The sequence below is a fragment of the Antennarius striatus genome, chromosome 11 (assembly GCF_040054535.1).
Source record: "Antennarius striatus isolate MH-2024 chromosome 11, ASM4005453v1, whole genome shotgun sequence".
NCBI classification, from domain to species: Eukaryota; Metazoa; Chordata; class Actinopteri; order Lophiiformes; family Antennariidae; genus Antennarius; species Antennarius striatus.
Genome location: NC_090786.1, coordinates 11,911,994 through 11,931,049, shown reverse-complemented (window position 1 = coordinate 11,931,049; position 19,056 = coordinate 11,911,994). Strand labels below are relative to the sequence as shown.

Genomic DNA, 19,056 nt, shown 5'->3' with positions numbered 1-19,056 from the left:
ACCTCTAAGACAATATTGGTCACCTGGAAAATAAATGAGGCGGCACTAACTCTCCGGACGCGTCCCGTAAGGTGTAACGATGCGAACCAGTGACCGTCCATCACGGCGCAACACGGACGCAGGTAACCATGTCTCACTTTGTTCACTTTTGTTCAAATGTCAAGATGTTACAAAATGTTTGGCGGGTGTTTGGTCACGTTTCAGGTGTCAGAAGCCCCAGGAAACAAGACCTGTCAGACTTTACCCACACCTCTTGCAATAATTGCAACCAGTAGTCCATTCCACAGGTTCATTAACGGGAGAAAATATGTGTTGATTAACTATTAAACCATTATTTAACATTTATGTGTAGTGATACTTTTAGTTCCAGTCTATAGAAAAAGCTTTACCTTCATTAAGAAAATCCGACCTAGCTAAAGGTAATTCAGTGTTTTATTGTGGACCTTACATAATAACGTTATAACATGAAGTGCATTATTAAAATAAGATGTTTTCGTGTTATAATTAGATATTTTATGTTATGGGGGGAAAAAAACCGCAACCCGGCCCTGAATAAGAGGTAGATGATGGATGGATGGACGCTATTAAAAAAATACTGTATAGATACTTCATTAATCTCGAAGGAACTTACTTAAGTAAATGAGTCTGATGAAATGATGACAATGGTGAATCTGTCAAGACTTGGTGGTGATGAAGAGGTGGAGGACACAGCAAAAGTAACTTAAAAAAAACAGCAGCAACATGTTAGGATGAACAATGGAGGTGTGCCACGATGCTATAGGAGATGGGGCCAGCTGGAGAGAACAGTTCATGTCCTTAAAGAAAACCCCAGGCTGTAGATATATTTGAAAGTCTGTGTCAATCAAAGACCAAGTGAAGTCATCATGATGTGAGATATTTATCAACATATCAACATGTAATATGAATTGTTTTTGTTAAAGCAACAGGTTGCCATCTTACAGCATGAAATATTAAAATTAAGAATAAAAATATTGTTAAAAATTATAAATGTTTCTAGTTCACATGATAAGTTTGCATGCTACAGTAACATAAAAAAATCTGGGAATGCCTGGAAAAATATTGTTCTTCAACATTAAAATGTTGACATCATAATGTGATACTGAACTGTTTTTCTTTCTACTTTCAGGCAAGGCGGCATTGACTGATGCAACGGGTCAAAATTGAGTTATATTAGTCTATCTGGAGCTTTTAAGTCCACATTACTCATTACAACGTACTCTCCTCAACTGATATCCGTTTAATTAAACATGACCCAAGGGGAATCACCATTTTTTTCCTGTGAGAGTAGGGACCAGTGTTTTATCATCCAGCCAGACCAGCATCAAAGTGTACTTCCTCACTGCATCCATCTCCCACCTGCTGTCCCCAAATCCCAACCTGTAACTCATCCATAATACGAGCAGATCACACAAATCCACCTGTCTGGATGACTACGGGAACATTAACCAGACACTTAGCATGGCTCGCCCCTCTTACCCCCCTGGCTGGAGGGAGATGACAAATGGAGGGGGGCAGCCCCACTTCAGCAATGGAAGCCAGGCTGGGGGTTCCCACAGTACTACACGCTACAGGCTCAAGAAACAGCACCGCCACAGACGCAGGTCGGCCTCGCCAATGGGGAGAGTCATTCTCATCAATGTGCCTCTTGATGGTGAGTTCATGACCTGACAGTCAGTCCTCTATCATTCACTCACACAGGGTCACTGGCAGCAGAAGCTCTTTGAGTACAAGTTTAATAGAGCAAACAGAAACAATATGTGATAAACAGTCATTCATACAAGATATGAAATTATTGATTGTTTACTCAATCAACAGAGAATTCATGATCCACAGTTTTTATATTTAGCTACCTGCCTGCTTGCTACAATGTTTCTAAAATGAAACATTGTATCTGAGTTTCCCATTCCCCATGGATAAAAAACTGGATAATTGTATTTTAGACCAAACAATCAATTTGAAATCATCAAGTTTTGTTCTTTTCCTAAACTTAAAAGATGAAGCAATTGATAAATTGACCAACATAATAACAGATATAACTCTGAGTGTCCGAGTCTGTTTACAGAAGCAAGATGAAGGTGGAAGCAACAAATACTTTATAATATTGGTCAGTGTCTTCTGCACGTTTGTGTTCAGATTTGAATTTTAAAACTTGTGATAAAACTTTGAAAGCTGTGCTTCAGGATTTTGTGCTGTCATGTATTTACTGGAGGGTTTGTGGTTTGATCTGTAGTCTGTGTGCAGTCTGCAGGTTCAGTCGGTGTGTCTGTGTGCATGAGCGATGAGCTGATGACGTAAAGCATTTTGAGGCTATGCACAATATACAGTAATTTACTGATGAAGCCATGTCCAGTATGGTGCATTAACTACAAAAATACAATTTTGAGCGATTCATTTTCACTAATATATCGTGATTCTCAAATGCATTAAGAAACTGCAGGGACAGTACTTTGCAAAAGAAGTTGCTGTGTATTAGTTGCAGCGCCTTGATTCTTGTCAGTTTTTGAATGTGGGACCGTTTGGGCCTTTGTTTTGGGTAAGTGTGTTTTGTTGCTTTGCGTGTTTGCAGAAGAGGATGATAGCGAAAACATTCACGCTGTGACGGTGGACAAGAGTCCAGATGGGCGGCTGGGCTTCAGTGTCCGTGGGGGATCCGAACACGGACTCGGCATATTTGTCAGCAAGGTGGAGGACGACAGCTCTGCAGGTTAGGAGGAAGTGTGTGTGTGTGTGTATTTGTCACAGTGTGCGCCTGCATCTGGGCAAGTAGACTTTGTTAGTCTCCCATGTGAAATTAACTCTTTCACGTCAAACTGCAGTGCAGGCTGGGCTCAGTGTGGGAGACAAGCTGATGGAGGTGAACGGGGTCAGCTTGGAGAGCATCAGCATGAGCAGCGCCGTCAAGGTCCTGACGGGCAACAACAGGCTGAGGATGGTGGTGAGGCGGGTGGGAAAGATCCCTGGCATACGCTACTCCAAGGAGAAGACCACATGGTGAGGCTAAGCCTGTGAAGGGTGCTGCTGGGTAAAGGCTGTGTCAGGTGACTGAGGTTGCAAAGTATAAGCAATGTACTCTCTGCTTATTTAACATTTTAACTGCAAAGTAAGTGCTGTCTGTTTATACAGTGATGTAATGCGGCTTGTCAGTATCAGCACTGACCTTTTCATGGTTTCTGTCTCGTCAGTCCTGTGGAGATCACACTCGTTATCTATCTTTTGGGATATGCTGTATCTGGGTTTCATGTGGCAGCAGTGGATGGATTACTGCTGTGACCTTTATGGCTATTTAATTACCGAATACTGAGAGGCCAGAGCCCAGTGGACAAAGACAAATGTTATATTCACATTTTCATTTGCTTGTGTGTTTGTTTGTGTTTTTTATACATGTGTCTAGGGTGGATCTGATTCACCGGCGGATGGTGGTGGAGGAAAGCGGTCGCACGCCATCAGAGGCTGGTTCAGACAGCGCTCTCCGTAGGATCATCCATCTCTTCACCACCTCAGACGACTACTGTCTGGGTTTCAACATCAGAGGAGGAAAAGAGTTCGGATTGGGAATTTATGTCTCAAAGTACGGATGAACTGGTCTTTGAATCTCTGTGCTTTTTTTTCTTCCATACCTGAAGAGTCTACCAGCATAAGATAATCAAAATTATTCAGGGTGTTGCAGTGTGTGTGTGTGTGTGTGTGTGTGTGTGTGTGTGTGTGTGTGTGTGTGTGTGTGTGTGTGTGTGTGTGTGTGTGTGTGCACATGGTGTAACCCAGGCTCAACACTCACTCTGTGAAGTTGGCCTTGGGAAGCAAAGAAGCAAAAATAAAAAATTCAAATGGTATCTTCCCACAGAAATTAAATATCTCATCAGAATCTCATCCATGTTTCTGTTTTCTTATATTTTAATATGCAGTTCAAGCAAATAGGCTTCAGTTAATGGACCGAGTGAATTTACATTATCACGGTATAGCCAAGAAATTTTCTCATGTATGTACTCTGCATAAAATAAGCATCATAATGTTTTACATGACATAAAAAACTAATACTGTGTGAGAAGCAAAAGTGAAATCATCATCACCAGTAAACCTACTGTTGAAAACCAAATTAAAATGTCACTTGACCATGTCTGTCACACTTATTCTTTGCAGGTTGGACCCCGGTGGTCTTGCAGAACAGCATGGCATCAAAATGGGCGATCAAATCCTTGCAGCCAATGGGGTTAGCTTCGATGACATCACCCATAGCGATGCAGTGGAAGTCCTGAAGAGCCACACCCATGTCATGTTGACAATCAAGGTGAGAAACAATTTTTAGTAAAGGGTGGATCAGATATGAAGGATGAAGTGTTTGCTTGTAATGATGAACTTTGCACCACTTTTATATCTCTTTAAATTTTTATGATTTCAGGTAAGACACTATGCAAGTCTACTGCACACCATTTACTCATCACCTCACAGCAGGCGCACAAAATCAGCAACTTGCTGGCGGACATGTTGGATCAATCAGCAGCTAAACACACACTTCTTTCTCTATAGAACTGGTAGAGCTAAAGGAATGTCACTGTTAAACTGGTATTCATGGACACACACACAACCGAATGCAGTTCCCCTAGTTTTAGGGTAATATTAATGTATGCTTTTAAACAACAATAAAGGTTACAGTGCGTTAAAACAACACCAGTGCCTCTGAATTGGGGGAACAAATCAGGTGGCTGACCGGCCTTTGAATTCCTATTTCATTGTGCAACATCATGCCACCTGACCTGTGTCATAAGTGTAATAAGAAGTCGTATTCATGTGTTATAATGGCGTTGTTTCTTTTATGCAGCACATTTCCCTCTGTGGATTTAGTTAGCCTTAGTTCACTAACATTGCTACTTGCTCATTTTACTCTTCTGATCTCGGGTTGCCTGTGTGGAAAACACCCAAGGATGATGTTCATTATTCAAAGGCAGTCAGGGATCAGGTTGTAATCAACAGAAACTCTAATTTTATTTCTTCTTCTAGTCCTGTCTCTAGTCACATAAAGTGGTCTATTTGAACTAGGTTTAAGCTTAGTAACTAATCTTGCATAATCAGGAAATCTAGCTAAAAAAAATTGAAGATCTAACCTTGAGTGCTTTATGTTTTAAAACTGTACCTAAACCTATCAGGCAACAGTTCTTGATGAAAATGGCTCCTTCTTCAAATGTGCTGAGATAATCTACACGTCTGTAAACATCTTGCCTGGTGTCGGTCTTATTGATTACAGATCAAATGGATGGAAAATCCATTTGATCTGGATGATTAGCATGACATTTAAATCCACATTTCATCAAATAGATTTTTTCTTTCATTCCTGCTGATTTTTTGCCTGCAGGAAGCTGGGAGATATCCTGCATACAAGGAGATGGTGGCAGAATATGGCTGGCTTGACAATAGTATGTTGCCTATAACACTGAATTTTGAAAGATATAAAGTAGGGAAATAATTAACATCACTAAATATGACCTAGAGATTTGCAAGATTTTGTAAAACCACTAAAAATTCTTTGGAAGTTTAGTTAAAAACAGCTGAAACATTAGCCACACAAACACATTTCCTTTGCTTCAGTTTGCTATGACTGCTTCAGTCTGAACTCAGTCAGAGATTAATTCAGTGTACTCAAAGGCAGAGCATGACCTAACATTTGGGTCAAGATGTAGAGAGATTTTAGTTTCTCATTAGGGAAATAGAAGATTTAAAACAAAAAACAGTTAGGGATTAACCAGGAATAAGTGTAGACAGATGGTTTTGTTTGATCCAAACAAATTGCACAGTGTCAAATAAGGAAATAGGGCTATCTGTACAAATTGTAATGAGTATAGCAGTGAATATTTTGTGTGCATGTGTAAGTATTGCATCTGCACCCCCTAATCTGAATACTTCATTCTAATTATGAAATATCTGTTACAGTGACCAGTGGGGGCCCTGCACCATCCTACCAGAGTTCTGACTCCAACTCTTCTGCCTCCTCACTGTGCTCCAGCACCCCCCTAAGCTCTCTCAGTGGTCTCTCCCAGGTCCTTTTCCCTCCTGTCTTTGGCTCAGAGATGGCAGATGTTGCCATCTCCACTGAGGACAGCTCCTGCCATTCAAGCACCACTGAGAGAACTACTGACACCGCCATCCAGACTGACCCCCACCCTCCAGCAGACTTCCCGTTGCTTAATGGGTCGTACGGTGACTGCATGGTCACCTCAGAAACCAGTCGTACTGTCGGCGCCACAGTTCTGCTGAAGGACACAGTCATACGTGGGAAAGGAGAAGGACCGTGGGAGATGGGAAGAGCAGGCAATGGAGGGCGGGGCCAAACAAGGACCCTGTCAGTAGGGAACCAGGAAATAGAGAGATGCTCACCTAAGACTGAAGCGCTCATGGCTCTGAGCAGACCCAGGAAGCCAATCAGACGTTCTCAGAGCCACATCACTGCATCAGGTGAGACCAGCAGGAACACCGGGGCTCAGTGTAAGGTCACTTCACTGATTTCTGTGAGATATTAATTAAAAAACATCATTTTTTAATGAATGGAGGTGGCCTGAATCAGCTAATATGATCTTTTTTTCGATATATCAGTCATGTGTTTGTCGAGTAACCAACATAAGGGTGCACAAAATTGGAAAAATGTGTTGTAGGTGATTTAGAGAAAGTATCCCTGTTGCATAGTTTATTTTATTGATAAAGTTAACAGAGGACATCTTGGTCTTGATTCCTTTGTGAAATATGAGTATGAACAATACTGGCTGGCCTTTTGCGCAGCTTAGTCATTATTGTATGAAAAGTCTTTTGTTTAGTGCAGATTAAGCTGATGGGAATGTCTTATTTTTGATGATGGTGCTGAAAGTTTTGTGGCATTGCCTTCATTCAGATGTCGGTTTAATGTCTCCCCATCCCTCTGCTTCTCCAGGAAGCAGACAGGAACAACGACATGGATGATTTAAACTCCAGACGAAAGTTGTTCAAAAACTAAAAGTTATTTACAGTCATTTACATTCACTTGTTGTACCTCAGTGAGAGATTAATCAGGACAAGCATATGAAGAAGCCTTGGCGGGGCTGTTGATTCCGTCTTTTTTTTTCTCAATACATCCTACTTTTTCATGACTCCAGGATGTGGTTGGGTGAAGCCCAGGCCTGATTGATCTTTTGTTGTGTAAGCTGAAGCACTTTGCTGTAGAGTCCTCAATAGATGAGAGTGTATTCAAGTTGGCAGAGCGGCAATTCATCAGTATTAGTGTGTTACCTTCCACAGTGGCAGATTTACTGCAGAGAACAGAGGAACTGACTGGAAAAGAAATGAGCGGTCCATACTCATTGCAGAACGTGTGTATCACTCACTTAAGATTCCAGCACCACATACAGACCTGTTTGCTTCAAGATGCAACTGCAGCAAAGATGACATCTGACTGTTTTGGACTCATGACGTTTAATTATTACAACGTTAAAGCAAAAGAAGAAATATATTAAAATCTTCACTGCATTACATTCTGGAAACATGTAGCTTACTACATTTACTACATTATTTACCACAAGAATATACTCTAGTAATTCAGGAGGACTAGATGCTATTTCTGTCTTCTTTTTTCCACCTTTAGAGGAGAAACAAAAGCACAAGAAGCAACAGAAAGAGAAGCACTCAGAAGAGGGTAAAACAAACCTGCGCCGCTCCAAAACCTTTGTCAACTTACTGTTTAAGAAAGATCGCAAAGAGAAGAATGGCTCTAAGTCCCCATCTCAGCACAACAAAGGTGAGTTGTGAACCCTGATGCATAAAATAATGCATATTTGGGGGATTGGTACGTATGATTGAAAAAAAAAATCAACGTATTGTCGTATTTAAAAAGTTGGTTATTAGGATGTATATGAACAAGGCTTTTTTTGATAATTCTCGAAGGAATTAAGATGGACTACTAGGCTTTGGTGGAGGTATGCGTTTGGATGAGAGTCATTATCTCTGTAGTTTCTTTGTAGAACACTCTTGACAATCACTGACCATTAGCATTTAAGCAACAATAATGTAATTAATAATGCAAGAAAAATCTATTATTTCACTCCTTAGATAAGGAGCGGGGTCGTCCCTTCCAGATCTTGACTTCCCCTAAGGAATCCCGTGCTGGAGTTAAAGACAGCAGACTGCTTCCCCAAGCGGAGACCCTTCAGCACGTGGAGGCCATGGCAGAGAAACTGCTCGTGCATGATGAGGTGGCTGCTGTGATGAGACACTGTCAGCGGGTGAGTTCCTGATCTCCAAACGAACCCCCTGTGTGTGTTTGTATCCCAGTGAATAAACAACCAACAGCCTTGTCGTTGTCTTGTGCATCGCGACAAAACAGGCTCATAACTTCTCTTACAGAAGAGTCCACTTCAATCACTATGACTGACTGCATTTCCCCATCACACAGAGAGTAGCAATCCTTTATTTATATGAAACCGGCTTGTATCAGATAGAGAACTTAATTATCACATTTTAAAGAACTGTATGATTGGTAATGTTTAGTTGCTCTTACAGTATTTTAGTATGGAGTCTCATTTTGAAGTTACTGCATCACACCACTGATGCCAGTTGTTTCACATTAAAAGCCATCTAGCATTTAAATTCACAGAAACCCGTCGTTTTGTTATGAGCTTTTATTGTGAAATATTTTCAGGATTTTCAGCATCACTCACATGCCGGACGGTAGAGGATTATAGTGTTGTTATATTGGGCCCACGTTCTACTAAATGTGCTAAACACACCCTGGCTTTTAACCCTTATAGTGCACTATGTCAGAGGCTTTTAAATGAGGACCTGCACTTATTTTGCTTTTATTTTTTAATAAAGCATGAATACGTAGTGTGTAGTGATGTCATTGGAAAAGCAGATATCTCCATACATGCAGCAGAAGAAGGCTCCAATCCCAATAATAAAACTCGCTGGAATAAGGAGGGAGATGTGTCTGGATGGACAATGAGACATGTTGGTTGTTATGTCTACTCATCTACCTTTTATTCATCTATTCGCTCTTTCCTTCAGTTTCTGTCCAACCGTGTGGTTGAGGATTTAGTGCACCCCCTTTTGGCGATCTTAGACAGGCCAGAGAAACTTCTACTCCTCCGAGAAATAAGGTGAGGCTATGAGGACAACCAGCCTTGAATATGCATTGATATTGTATGAGTTAATAGACATGAGAACACGTATAAGTGTATCTGATCATGTCCTCTGCAGAATGTTGATACCGCCTGCTGAGCTGGGTCATTTTGACAGCATGGTTCTGCCTTTTGAGCTTGAGGCGTACGACACTCTTAAGAGCCGCTTAGGTAGGCAAAGGGATGTTTTCTGTTCCTGTAGAAAATACTTTATATCATGTTTGCATGACAAAAATAATATAGAAGTTAGAAAATGCAGGTAAGATTATAGAAAGCAAATAAACCGATAGAAATTCAGCCATATATCTTTAACTGTTTATTCCCTTCTAAGTACGTTCTCCGGCTCTGCGCTCCCCTCGCAGCGGAACCCCAAGGCGTCACCTCATCAACCCGATCCCAGGTATAAGGGCTCCTCATTCCTCCTCACACCATTTCTATTTCTAGACCTAACCTCTTTCTTCTGACTCCCTCTTACTTACTTAATCCCAGAGGAATATGAGATACACAAAAGGATTAATTCCCTCTTTTTCTCTCCCCCATCCCCCATGCACTTCTTTTCTTCATCATATTACATCAGAGACCCCCCCTCCCAACACAAATGCAAACACCACACCATGTGCAAAGTCTCTCAGGTTTCATGTACCTGTGCTGAGGCAGAAGCTTGTGTTACATCTCCACATCCAGCAGAAAGGACAGAGACATGCCTTTTTGGTCAATGTGACACTTAAGCCATACAGAGAGGCTTTTAGCCTTTTTCTCATTCAGTCTCTAAAATAAAATCGATATAATCTCTTTGCAGACTGACTGCAGCCATCTCACTTTCTGGAGTCACAGGTTAGGGGTCAGGGGAATGGGTCATCAGGGAGCTGGGAGCTGACAGGGCAGCACTCAGGAATTTTGAAAGCTGACAATACCAAATTGGACGTCTGACTCCACAATGTCAAATTAATCATTGCTAAATAATATAAGTTACTGACCTAACACAAAGACTTATATATAACACCCAGAAGTAGGTTTCAACACAGCAGTAGTGGATTTCACTTTGGTGCTGTGCCTCAAACATGAAGTTAGATATTCTATTTATATTATTTATAAGATGTGATTGAAGGTATTACTTAACACCCTAATATTCCATATATTTACTTTTTTATCCCTGTCAGGGATGTAAAGATCATGGACCGGAGTAGTCATTGTAGTACTATGTAAACTGTATGTTTAAAATCGAAATTGTTATATTGAGTTAGATTTATTTATTAACCTGTCTTTTTAGCTGTCTGACATAACTGGTTGAATACGTGCTTTAGCCATGACTGGTGTAACACCAGGGTTTTTACGAGAGACAGTTGACATGACATTTTTGTCCATGTAGGAATCAGTTTTTTTGGGACATAAATGCAAAGAAATAGATAATTGATAATTGTCGTTCTGCTGCTGAGTCATTTATAAATTAATGTGAAAGAATGCCACCTTGAAAAATCTTCACACTGTTCTCCAGACTTTCCACTTCAAGCATCTACTGTTGTCTATTTAAAGCTGATGATCTTGTTTCTACTGTCTGCATGTCAAGACCACAAAGGTGGGTTCCACCTCCAGCCTGTGCAACGCACCCTGCAGGAGCAACGGTTGTTGGAGTTGGAGAGATTACGTTTGTCTGGCCAACAGTCGGGCCCTGTGCCTCCATCCTGCACCTTCACGCCACTGCTGGACGTACCTCTGGACAACTACACCTCCTCTGCTATGCGCTCCCGCTCCCTGAGCCCATCGCCCACTATCAACTCTCTCCGCACTGAATCCCCATGCTCTACCCATCGTGGGTGTCAATCCCCAAACGGAATAAAGAGTGGAAGGAAGAAAGAGACATTGCAGTGTGATGCGGTCTCCTTGTCAGTGTGGGACAGAGATGTGACCTCTGAACGAGGGAGGTCGCCTGTGAGGAACGGGCGTGGAAGAGTGAGGAGGGAGACGAGTCCAGACAGCATCGGTGGCAGAGCGAGTGTGCTGGACGACTGCATAGAGGTCAGCGTGCGTGTTCCTTCACAGCAGCGGGAAACCCCTCTGACCGGCATATCGGAGCCCAACAGAGACGACAGGCAGTCAGCAGGCAGTGGGAGGAGTCAGCCGCTAAATGGATATTTACAAAATGGTCATGGTGTGAGACGAGCGACTCTGATACCTCAAGAGTATGAAATAAACACTTTGACCATCTTCAAGGCCAAACAGTCTCTGGGTGAGTACAAAAGATCTGTATGTATTTAAACTTTGAAATTAAACTTTATGTATTCTCAGATTCCATTTTTTTGGTAATAACATACAACATTGTCATTATTACTGACATGGGAACTAATGCTTCAAAGTTCAATAAAAATTGCCATATTACTATTGCAAAGCTATTTGAATATTTTTCCATGTCATTATATCACCAGTAGAGGTCAGCCTACTTCTGACCTTAGAGGCGTCTGAAAGGGTTAAATATTTAAGATAGTTGAAAAATACACACAGATAGTATTACTATTAGATTAATGCAGAAATCAGGTTTGTCAACAATACCTCTTTACAGGTATCAGTATCTCTGGGGGAATAGAATCCAGAGTCCAGCCAATGATAAAGATTGAAAAAATCTTCCCTGGAGGGGCTGCGTCTACAAACGATGCCATGAAGGTGAGCATTTACACGAGATGTCCAGGTTGAAGTACCTGTCACACCCCCTCTTAAGTAAGCATGTCTGTGATGAAGGTTTATCATGAGTGGAGAGAAGATCTGCCGTCTCAAGTAGCACATTACCTCTATAATTGATGAGGTACATTTGTGCTGGGCAGCTCATGTATTTGGAATATATTGACGGCGCAGTAACTAAACAGCTGCCAGTGATCTTCATTTATACATGAGGGGGGTTTTTTGACATGAAATGACTGGCTGATTTTGGATTTTGGAGAGATGAAGACTAAATGAAACTAGCTTTAGGTAGTTGAAGGGAAATCTGTGCAACATGTGGGGTAACATGCACGTGTTTCCAATTGGCCATCAGTTAAAGGATGTGACCCAGGTCTGATGCTTGATTAGAGTGTGAAACAGAGGAGATCCAGCATCTGGTCGGCCTTTCAGATAAAAAGAGAACCTCCCGCTTTTGCTCTCTGTACATAGGCATGATTTGGAACACGTGACTCCCCCAAACATCATGATAATGAATCTAGTAGTTGTTGAGATATTCCAGCCCAGAGGTGAATAAACCAGCATTTCAAAATACAGTACTTATCATCACCAAAGCCATATGCTGCTGGCATGGCTGAGGAGTTTTTGCATGGTCGTGTCAGAAACAAATTGTAACTTGCTAACAGATATCTGTTGTCTCACACTTCACATTTAGAATTGCCAGCTACCCATATCATCTCCTTGTCTCAGCCCCTGCCCCCAACCCCCCCACCCCTCACGTTCAGAGGGAAGTGAGAGCAGGTCTGTTCGGTGTGAACAGGCATCCTGTTTTCTCACACCCGCAAGTATGATAACATATCATCAGTGAGTCTATCTGTGGTTGTGCACATATAGCAAATGGATTTCATTGTTTTTGTACTGTTTTCATTGAAGGCTGTAAGGTTACATTAAGACACCAGCCCATACAAGGAAAAACACAATGTATCACACGTTTGATAACTATACAAAAAATAACTTGGTGCAGAATGAGGCTAACATCTGGAATTGAAAAGGTAAAAGTAAACAGATGTGATTGGTGGCAACACAACAATGGCCAGTGGTTTCATGTGTATGCATGAAGGGTTGCTATCCTCCATTGTGGATAAGTACATGAGACAGGTGCATCCTTGGAAAGCACCGATGACATCAGAGGAAGTTCCTCTCCTCAGGGTTACAAAGGTTTGCAACTCTCTCCTGCATCCTGCAGGAAACGGTGAGCAAATGACGCAAACTGCGTTTGTGTGTGTGTGTTTGTCTCAGTGTATGTTCTCTATTCAACAACCTTGCGCTGAAAAGAAATCATTGTATGTGTACTTGTGATGGCCTTCAGTGTGAATGTATTACACCAGTGGGAGAGTCCCAAATCTCTGTGGCATAAATCACATTCCTGCTAAAGGGCACCATCATTGCAGATTTATGGAAACTATCTAGAATGTTGCTCAAGAAAAAGACAGAAACTGCAGAGAGAGAAAATATGCAAAGAAATGAGTAACCTAAGAAGTACAGATATTATATATTCTATTTATGTAGTGTTTTGCATGTTTTGACCTGGGTTCTCATCTGCAGGCAGGGTATGAACTTTTGTCCGTTGATGGGGAGGATCTGCAGAGAGTGACACATCAGCACGCAGTGAATGTAATTCGCCGTGCATTTAGTAACAAGGCCAAAGACCCAATGGTTTTTGTGGTCAAGGTCCCAAAGGCCTCTCCCACCATTACCAGCCCCAGGAGGCCTGCTGACTAACCTCTGTGTTCCTCACAGCTGGACTACAACATAGGCATGAAGGACACCAAATCTGCTGCTTTGGTGGGAATGAATAAAGTTCTGGATTCAATCCAGAAGAAATATGGAACGGGTAGCACTCCAGTCAGAGGAAAGACATGGATCACAGAATCATCTGCCTTGTAAAAGTCAGTAAGCTGCAGGAAACATGCTAAAGAGAAGACCATGTATGTTAACTTCTATGACAGAAACAGAAATAAAGATTGCTATAAATGACTTTTGATACCATCAAATGTCTGTAATAAATGTTCAAAATATATGACTTATAATATTCTTGGTATCTTTAGCCAACACCTTAATGACTATATTGATTCCTCATAAACTTGACAGGAAGTAGTTTGTTTTATTCTCTTCTGCCTTGGTTTTAATTGTGCCATCGTTCGCCACCGCTGAGGGAGTCGGATGCACTTCAGATGGAGCGTCTCTGTCAGGCAGAGATTACCTCTGACCAGTGGTGGCCAGTCAGGGCCAGTGAGGCCTTTTCTGCTGGTCTAACATAACCAGAAATCATGATTATATTTATGATAAAAGCTAATTATATTTTAATGCATTTTCCTTAAATAAATATACTCAAATATATGTATAAATATATAATTATACATTTGGATATAATATGACATAGGCCCACACTGGGTCAGTGTTCTAATTTTAGGTTAAAAGGGTTTTATCCAATCAGAATTCAGCTAGCTTGTGTTGCCAGGTTGAATTAAATCTGCCCAGGACCTCCAGAATCTAGAATGCAGGTCTCCCTGTACTGTGAGTGAACGGGAACATATAGTTAATAGACAGATGCGATAGCCAATCAGATCACCAGTTACTGACACTAAGACCTTCTAGCTGGCTTCACTTTCACCTGACATGTACGTGTCCTGTGATTGGATACTCACTCTTAGAAGGCGGCGCCATGCAGATGCACATTTGAAGAGGAGCTCTTGTGAGACAAGGGTCCGATCCCTGAAGGAGCTAACCTGTTCTTGCTATCCTGAACTAGCTAACCTGTTCTAGCTAACTTGAACTAGCTAACCTGAACTAGCTAACCTGTTCTAGCTAACCTGTTCTAGCTAACCTGAACTAGGTAACCTGTTCTAGCTAACAGAGAATGAAAGGAGAATGGATTTTGTGTTTGAATAAGCAGTTTGAACAGCTGTTTCGGTGAGTACAAGCATTTAATTTATCTAAGTTTTCATATTTAATGTAATTTAATTTCATTTATATCAAATCAATTATAATGAAATAAAATGAAAATATATTAAAAATGAAAAAAATGCTTGCTCCTCTGCAATGTGTGTAAATAATGTGGTGCACTTGCGCAGCTGTGTGATTGTAGTGGAAATACACAAAAAGACTTGTGTCTCTGCTGGAAAAAAGCCAGTTTTATACATGATAGAGGTGATGCAACATTTAGTATTATATCGGTGTATATCTGTATTTCGTTTCTCTAGCTGTGGTGTCATAAATGACGGTCATTTCAGTAGGTTTTATTCTGTGACGTAGTTGTGTGACGTCTATAAAAGGTGTGGCCGCGGAATTCTTCTGTCAAAAGGAATGGGGCTGACGCCGGTTTTTGTCACATTTGAGAGAAGTCATAAATGTCCTGAACACCACATTGGTGGCGTTGGGAGCCACTCACAGTATTATGGGATGTATTTATGCATGTTTGACTATGGTCGAACATCACTGAAGGCCTAGGTGTGAAATGCACGGCCCGCCACTGCCTCTGACTGCATTATGAGATTTATAGATTCATACTCAGATTAAATCTCCGTATTATGTCAAAACTGATTGTGTGGGTTTAGTAGATTTCTGTAGGAGATTACTACAAATTACTGCTCAGTGTTTTTGTGCAGTATTTATCTGGTTTAGTTCATGCTCTGTAGAAATCCGCTACTTTAGAGGCTTGATTACACAACACTGTGGTCTGAGCTGATGCGAACATGTGAATAAGCTTGAAAAAGACAAGTCAATGGGAATAGAAGAGGCTAGAGGCATACTTTAAATTAAAGTGGGTTAGAGGATGTATTATAGACAGCAAAGTGAAGTCAGTGTCGTGTACCTAGTGCATTATTCTGCAGTGGGAAAGCTCCCATAAATGAGGTTTCAATGTGAGAAATCTCAACGTGATACGTTTCAGTTCAGAACTTTAATTACATTTATAGCTTAAATGGAGAGTGACTATGCCTTTGACTTATTTCAAATATGGATTTTAATGCAATAAAAGCTTTGCTAGTGTCCTTAATGTTTTCAGGCAATAAAAACAAAACAGGCTGCTAAATCAACAGGCGACTGAAGGTGTGACAGATTTTTCTTTAATTAAAAACAATAATTTTTACACAAAATATTCATGGACAACTACATACTTAATGACTTACTGAAGACACAGCGTAAGTAAACATACAAATGAACACAAAAGGATGAGAAAAATGCCACAATAAAGAAATGTGTTACGTTGCTTTGGTCTAGTCACAGTGGCTACATTTGAAATAGATATTTGTCTAAATAAAGGACGATGTCACTCTGTTATAATATTTAGTGTTTTACATATTTACACAGAAAAAGGTTATGCATCAATGAAGAGAAAAGATATGAAGCGAAGATTTCTGGGATGCAGATACTGAAGAAGCTGGTTTGTTGCTAATCTTTACCTGTGTTGTATTTTCAGTAAGTAACCGTCATCAGGTTTAAGATGGTTTGAAAAACACAACTTGTTCCGTTTAATGTCGCCACCCATGGCTTTATGGTAACGATTTATGACTTACAGTGCTTCAAAAAAATCTACAACCACAGTGAAAGTAGTAATGCCATGCTAGATACTGACTGATCACATATAGAAATTCCTGAAAGGGGTTCAACTGCAGAAAGAATCAGATGTTCCTGGTTGGCATCAACACCACCCTCATCGTAAAGAAGAAATCAAACACATGAGGTGCATGTAAACCCAGCAAGGAACACACACACATGAACCGGTGTGATATACAGTATTCATGAAAGATCAATCTAAATGGAGACGACAGGTCGAAACTGAGCAGACAAGCTCCAAACTACTCCTCGTTGTAGTCGTTGGACTATATGTTCATCACAGGGATTAGTATAATGTAAACATACTTTCATGCATTACAGTATTATGTGCACTCCTTCTATGCTGCTGCCTCCATTTATAATTGATGTTTGTGTATACCCAGTACAACAAAATATCTCCATGTGCCATATATATAAAAATATACAACATCTCCTCCATTATATAGATCTCCTTTTTAACTGTAATTCCTTGATATAGACTTTCTGTAAAATAAAACTTCTCAGCCCGCTACCTATTTCCATACACATCTACTATGCTCAGTGTGCCAAACGCCTCTGCATATTAAACAACAGAAAAAAACACATATTCAAATATTTACACGCGCCTGACCAGTTTATACTTAAAACTGTGATAACGGTCAGCCTGCCAGGACATTCAGTGCTACAGCAACTGCAAATTTGTATCTGAACAGATTCTGAAATCTGATGGAAGACATGCAGACATATCACTAATGTTATCTTGAAGCAGCCAGTGAATATAATAGCTTGAGGATACAAGGAAGAATTTAAAAGTGATTTGTAGCTCTGGGATGCTAAAAGCTAAATAAAGAACTCTAATGGAAATGAGGGGGGAATAAATGGAAACTCTGAATAAGCATGTCCACAGTTCAAACACTTGCTGAAATCTCTTGGTGATTCAGTGCTGCAATGATCACACTGGAAGAGTATGCCCCATTTTCAGTCTCCTGATGCTGACTGCTGAATTGTTTTTCACTTTTGTGAAAATAGTGGAGTTTAAATGGACACAGAAAGAAAGAGCAGCTGTAGAGACAAAGGGAGAAAGAGAAAAATCATCAGGTCCAGTGAAAGTTGTCATGCTACATATGTGTGAAATGTCTATGTCAAACCTTGCCTTATCATGTAAATGAGCTATATTTCCATCCAACAACTTAATGGAGTGTAGGATCATGAAAGTACTGGAGCCAATGCTAAACAACATTTGGTGGAAGGAAGGATACAGCCTGATGAGTCACAGGACTGATATACTGAGAGACAAACAGGTCCACATGTTGACATATCAAGAATCAAATGTCAACACTACTTAGGTTTAATTTAGTGGTTAGCTGTGCAAAAATTGATTCATCCTGAAAAACCGCGTGGGAATGTTGTGCAAAGTGATCCCACACTTCCCTTGTTGACCACCTGATGATGACCATTTATACTGCATATCTGTGGACAGATCAACACACTACATTCTTCTAAAAATCTTTTCCTTTTATAGTCTGCAACATGAAATTAACTGTTGAACCGCATAAATTATAAACGGTGGACATTGTGATACTTTTCCTATTTGTCCTTTAGTAATGACTTAGTAGGACAAACGTTGAAGTTCTTGTTGTGTGGAGCATGAGTTTTAACAGATGGTGAGGTCATTAGTAACAGTAAACTTTAAATGGAAATTCTGCCATGATACATTATTATTATATAGAGGTTGGTCACCAGGAGTGACTGCACTTTGACCACACTGCTGTGCATGTATTAACCTTTTTTTTTGCTTTCCAGTCAATTTTCAATACCCTGATTTTAATGAGGTCTGAGAAAGAAAAACTTTTTTCACTGCTTTTACTCCCACAGAAGGAAAGAAATCTTTGTGCTGGCTTTGTAGTTGAGTAAGACCCATTAAAAGCGCTGGGAAGGACGCCAATACAATAAGGATTTATTGCAGTGCATGTCTGTTAGCAGAAGGTAAGAATGCACCATTTGGATATCTCCCTTTTGACTGTGAATGTTTGTTCAGGTTCCAAGTAAAGATGTAGAAGATGCACAATCCAGCCAGAAGATCGCTGTTCAGAATTACTGTGAGTTGTGTTTCGTTTGTTCTGTGCACATGTTACTGTGTCTGTTATATTAGATCTCAGTGGCGGTTATTTCCTCAAAGTGGATATCGTTGCTGCCACTGTGGACCTCGTAGTCCTCCATGTCCCTGTTCTCCAGCTCCATGCTCAGATCCCTCATCACACGCTCGAGGTCGTGATTCCGACGATACATCTGGATGTAATTCTGCTGCAGCTGTTTCTGGTAGCGGATTACCTGGGTGGTGGGTGGGAGTAAGCAGGAAGAAAGACAGTAAGCTTTAAATCTGTGCAGCAGTCCTATATTTCTTAATGATGTATCATTTATTGAAAATAACAGAAATTTAAGTCAATCGAGACAGACCAAAATCTTTTCCTTCGTACCTTTTCCTTCTCCTCTTGCCACACCCTCCTCTCCTCCTCGAAGCGTGACAGATGCTCCTCACTGGTCCTCCTCTCATACAGGAGTTCAGCCTTCAGCCTGTCCACCTGAGGAAAAAGAAAGTTTCACACAAAGAGCTCAGTTGCAGTGCTGGAAGATGCATTTAGCTTCTTTACAAAAGTAA

General features: G+C 40.7%; 2 protein-coding genes across 5 annotated transcripts in view; one reads left to right on the top strand and one right to left on the bottom strand.

The window, feature by feature from the left end:
• The first annotated feature begins 1,382 nt into the window (after positions 1 to 1,382).
• Positions 1,383 to 13,910, top strand: pdzd7a (PDZ domain containing 7a). The gene is made up of 15 exons (XM_068327664.1): positions 1,383 to 1,672; positions 2,588 to 2,725; positions 2,838 to 3,012; positions 3,413 to 3,589; positions 4,159 to 4,306; positions 5,369 to 5,429; positions 5,944 to 6,465; positions 7,622 to 7,774; positions 8,086 to 8,258; positions 9,040 to 9,131; positions 9,232 to 9,323; positions 9,484 to 9,552; positions 10,720 to 11,379; positions 11,710 to 11,810; positions 13,407 to 13,910. The coding sequence occupies exons 1-15, from the start codon at positions 1,480 to 1,482 to the stop codon at positions 13,581 to 13,583; spliced, it is 2,931 nt and encodes a 976-aa protein (XP_068183765.1). The 5' UTR covers positions 1,383 to 1,479; the 3' UTR covers positions 13,584 to 13,910.
• A 1,996-nt stretch (positions 13,911 to 15,906) lies between these two features.
• The window catches only part of lzts2a (leucine zipper, putative tumor suppressor 2a), a 43,517-nt gene continuing 40,367 nt past the window's right edge, over positions 15,907 to 19,056 (bottom strand). For all 4 annotated transcript variants that reach the window (XM_068327524.1, XM_068327521.1, XM_068327525.1 and 1 more), the window contains 2 exons: positions 18,875 to 18,979; positions 15,907 to 18,728 (listed from right to left, as the gene is read on the bottom strand). In XM_068327524.1, coding sequence (XP_068183625.1) covers positions 18,546 to 18,728; positions 18,875 to 18,979 — 288 coding nt within the window. In that variant the 3' untranslated portion in view covers positions 15,907 to 18,545. The remainder of the gene's footprint in view (positions 18,729 to 18,874; positions 18,980 to 19,056) is intronic.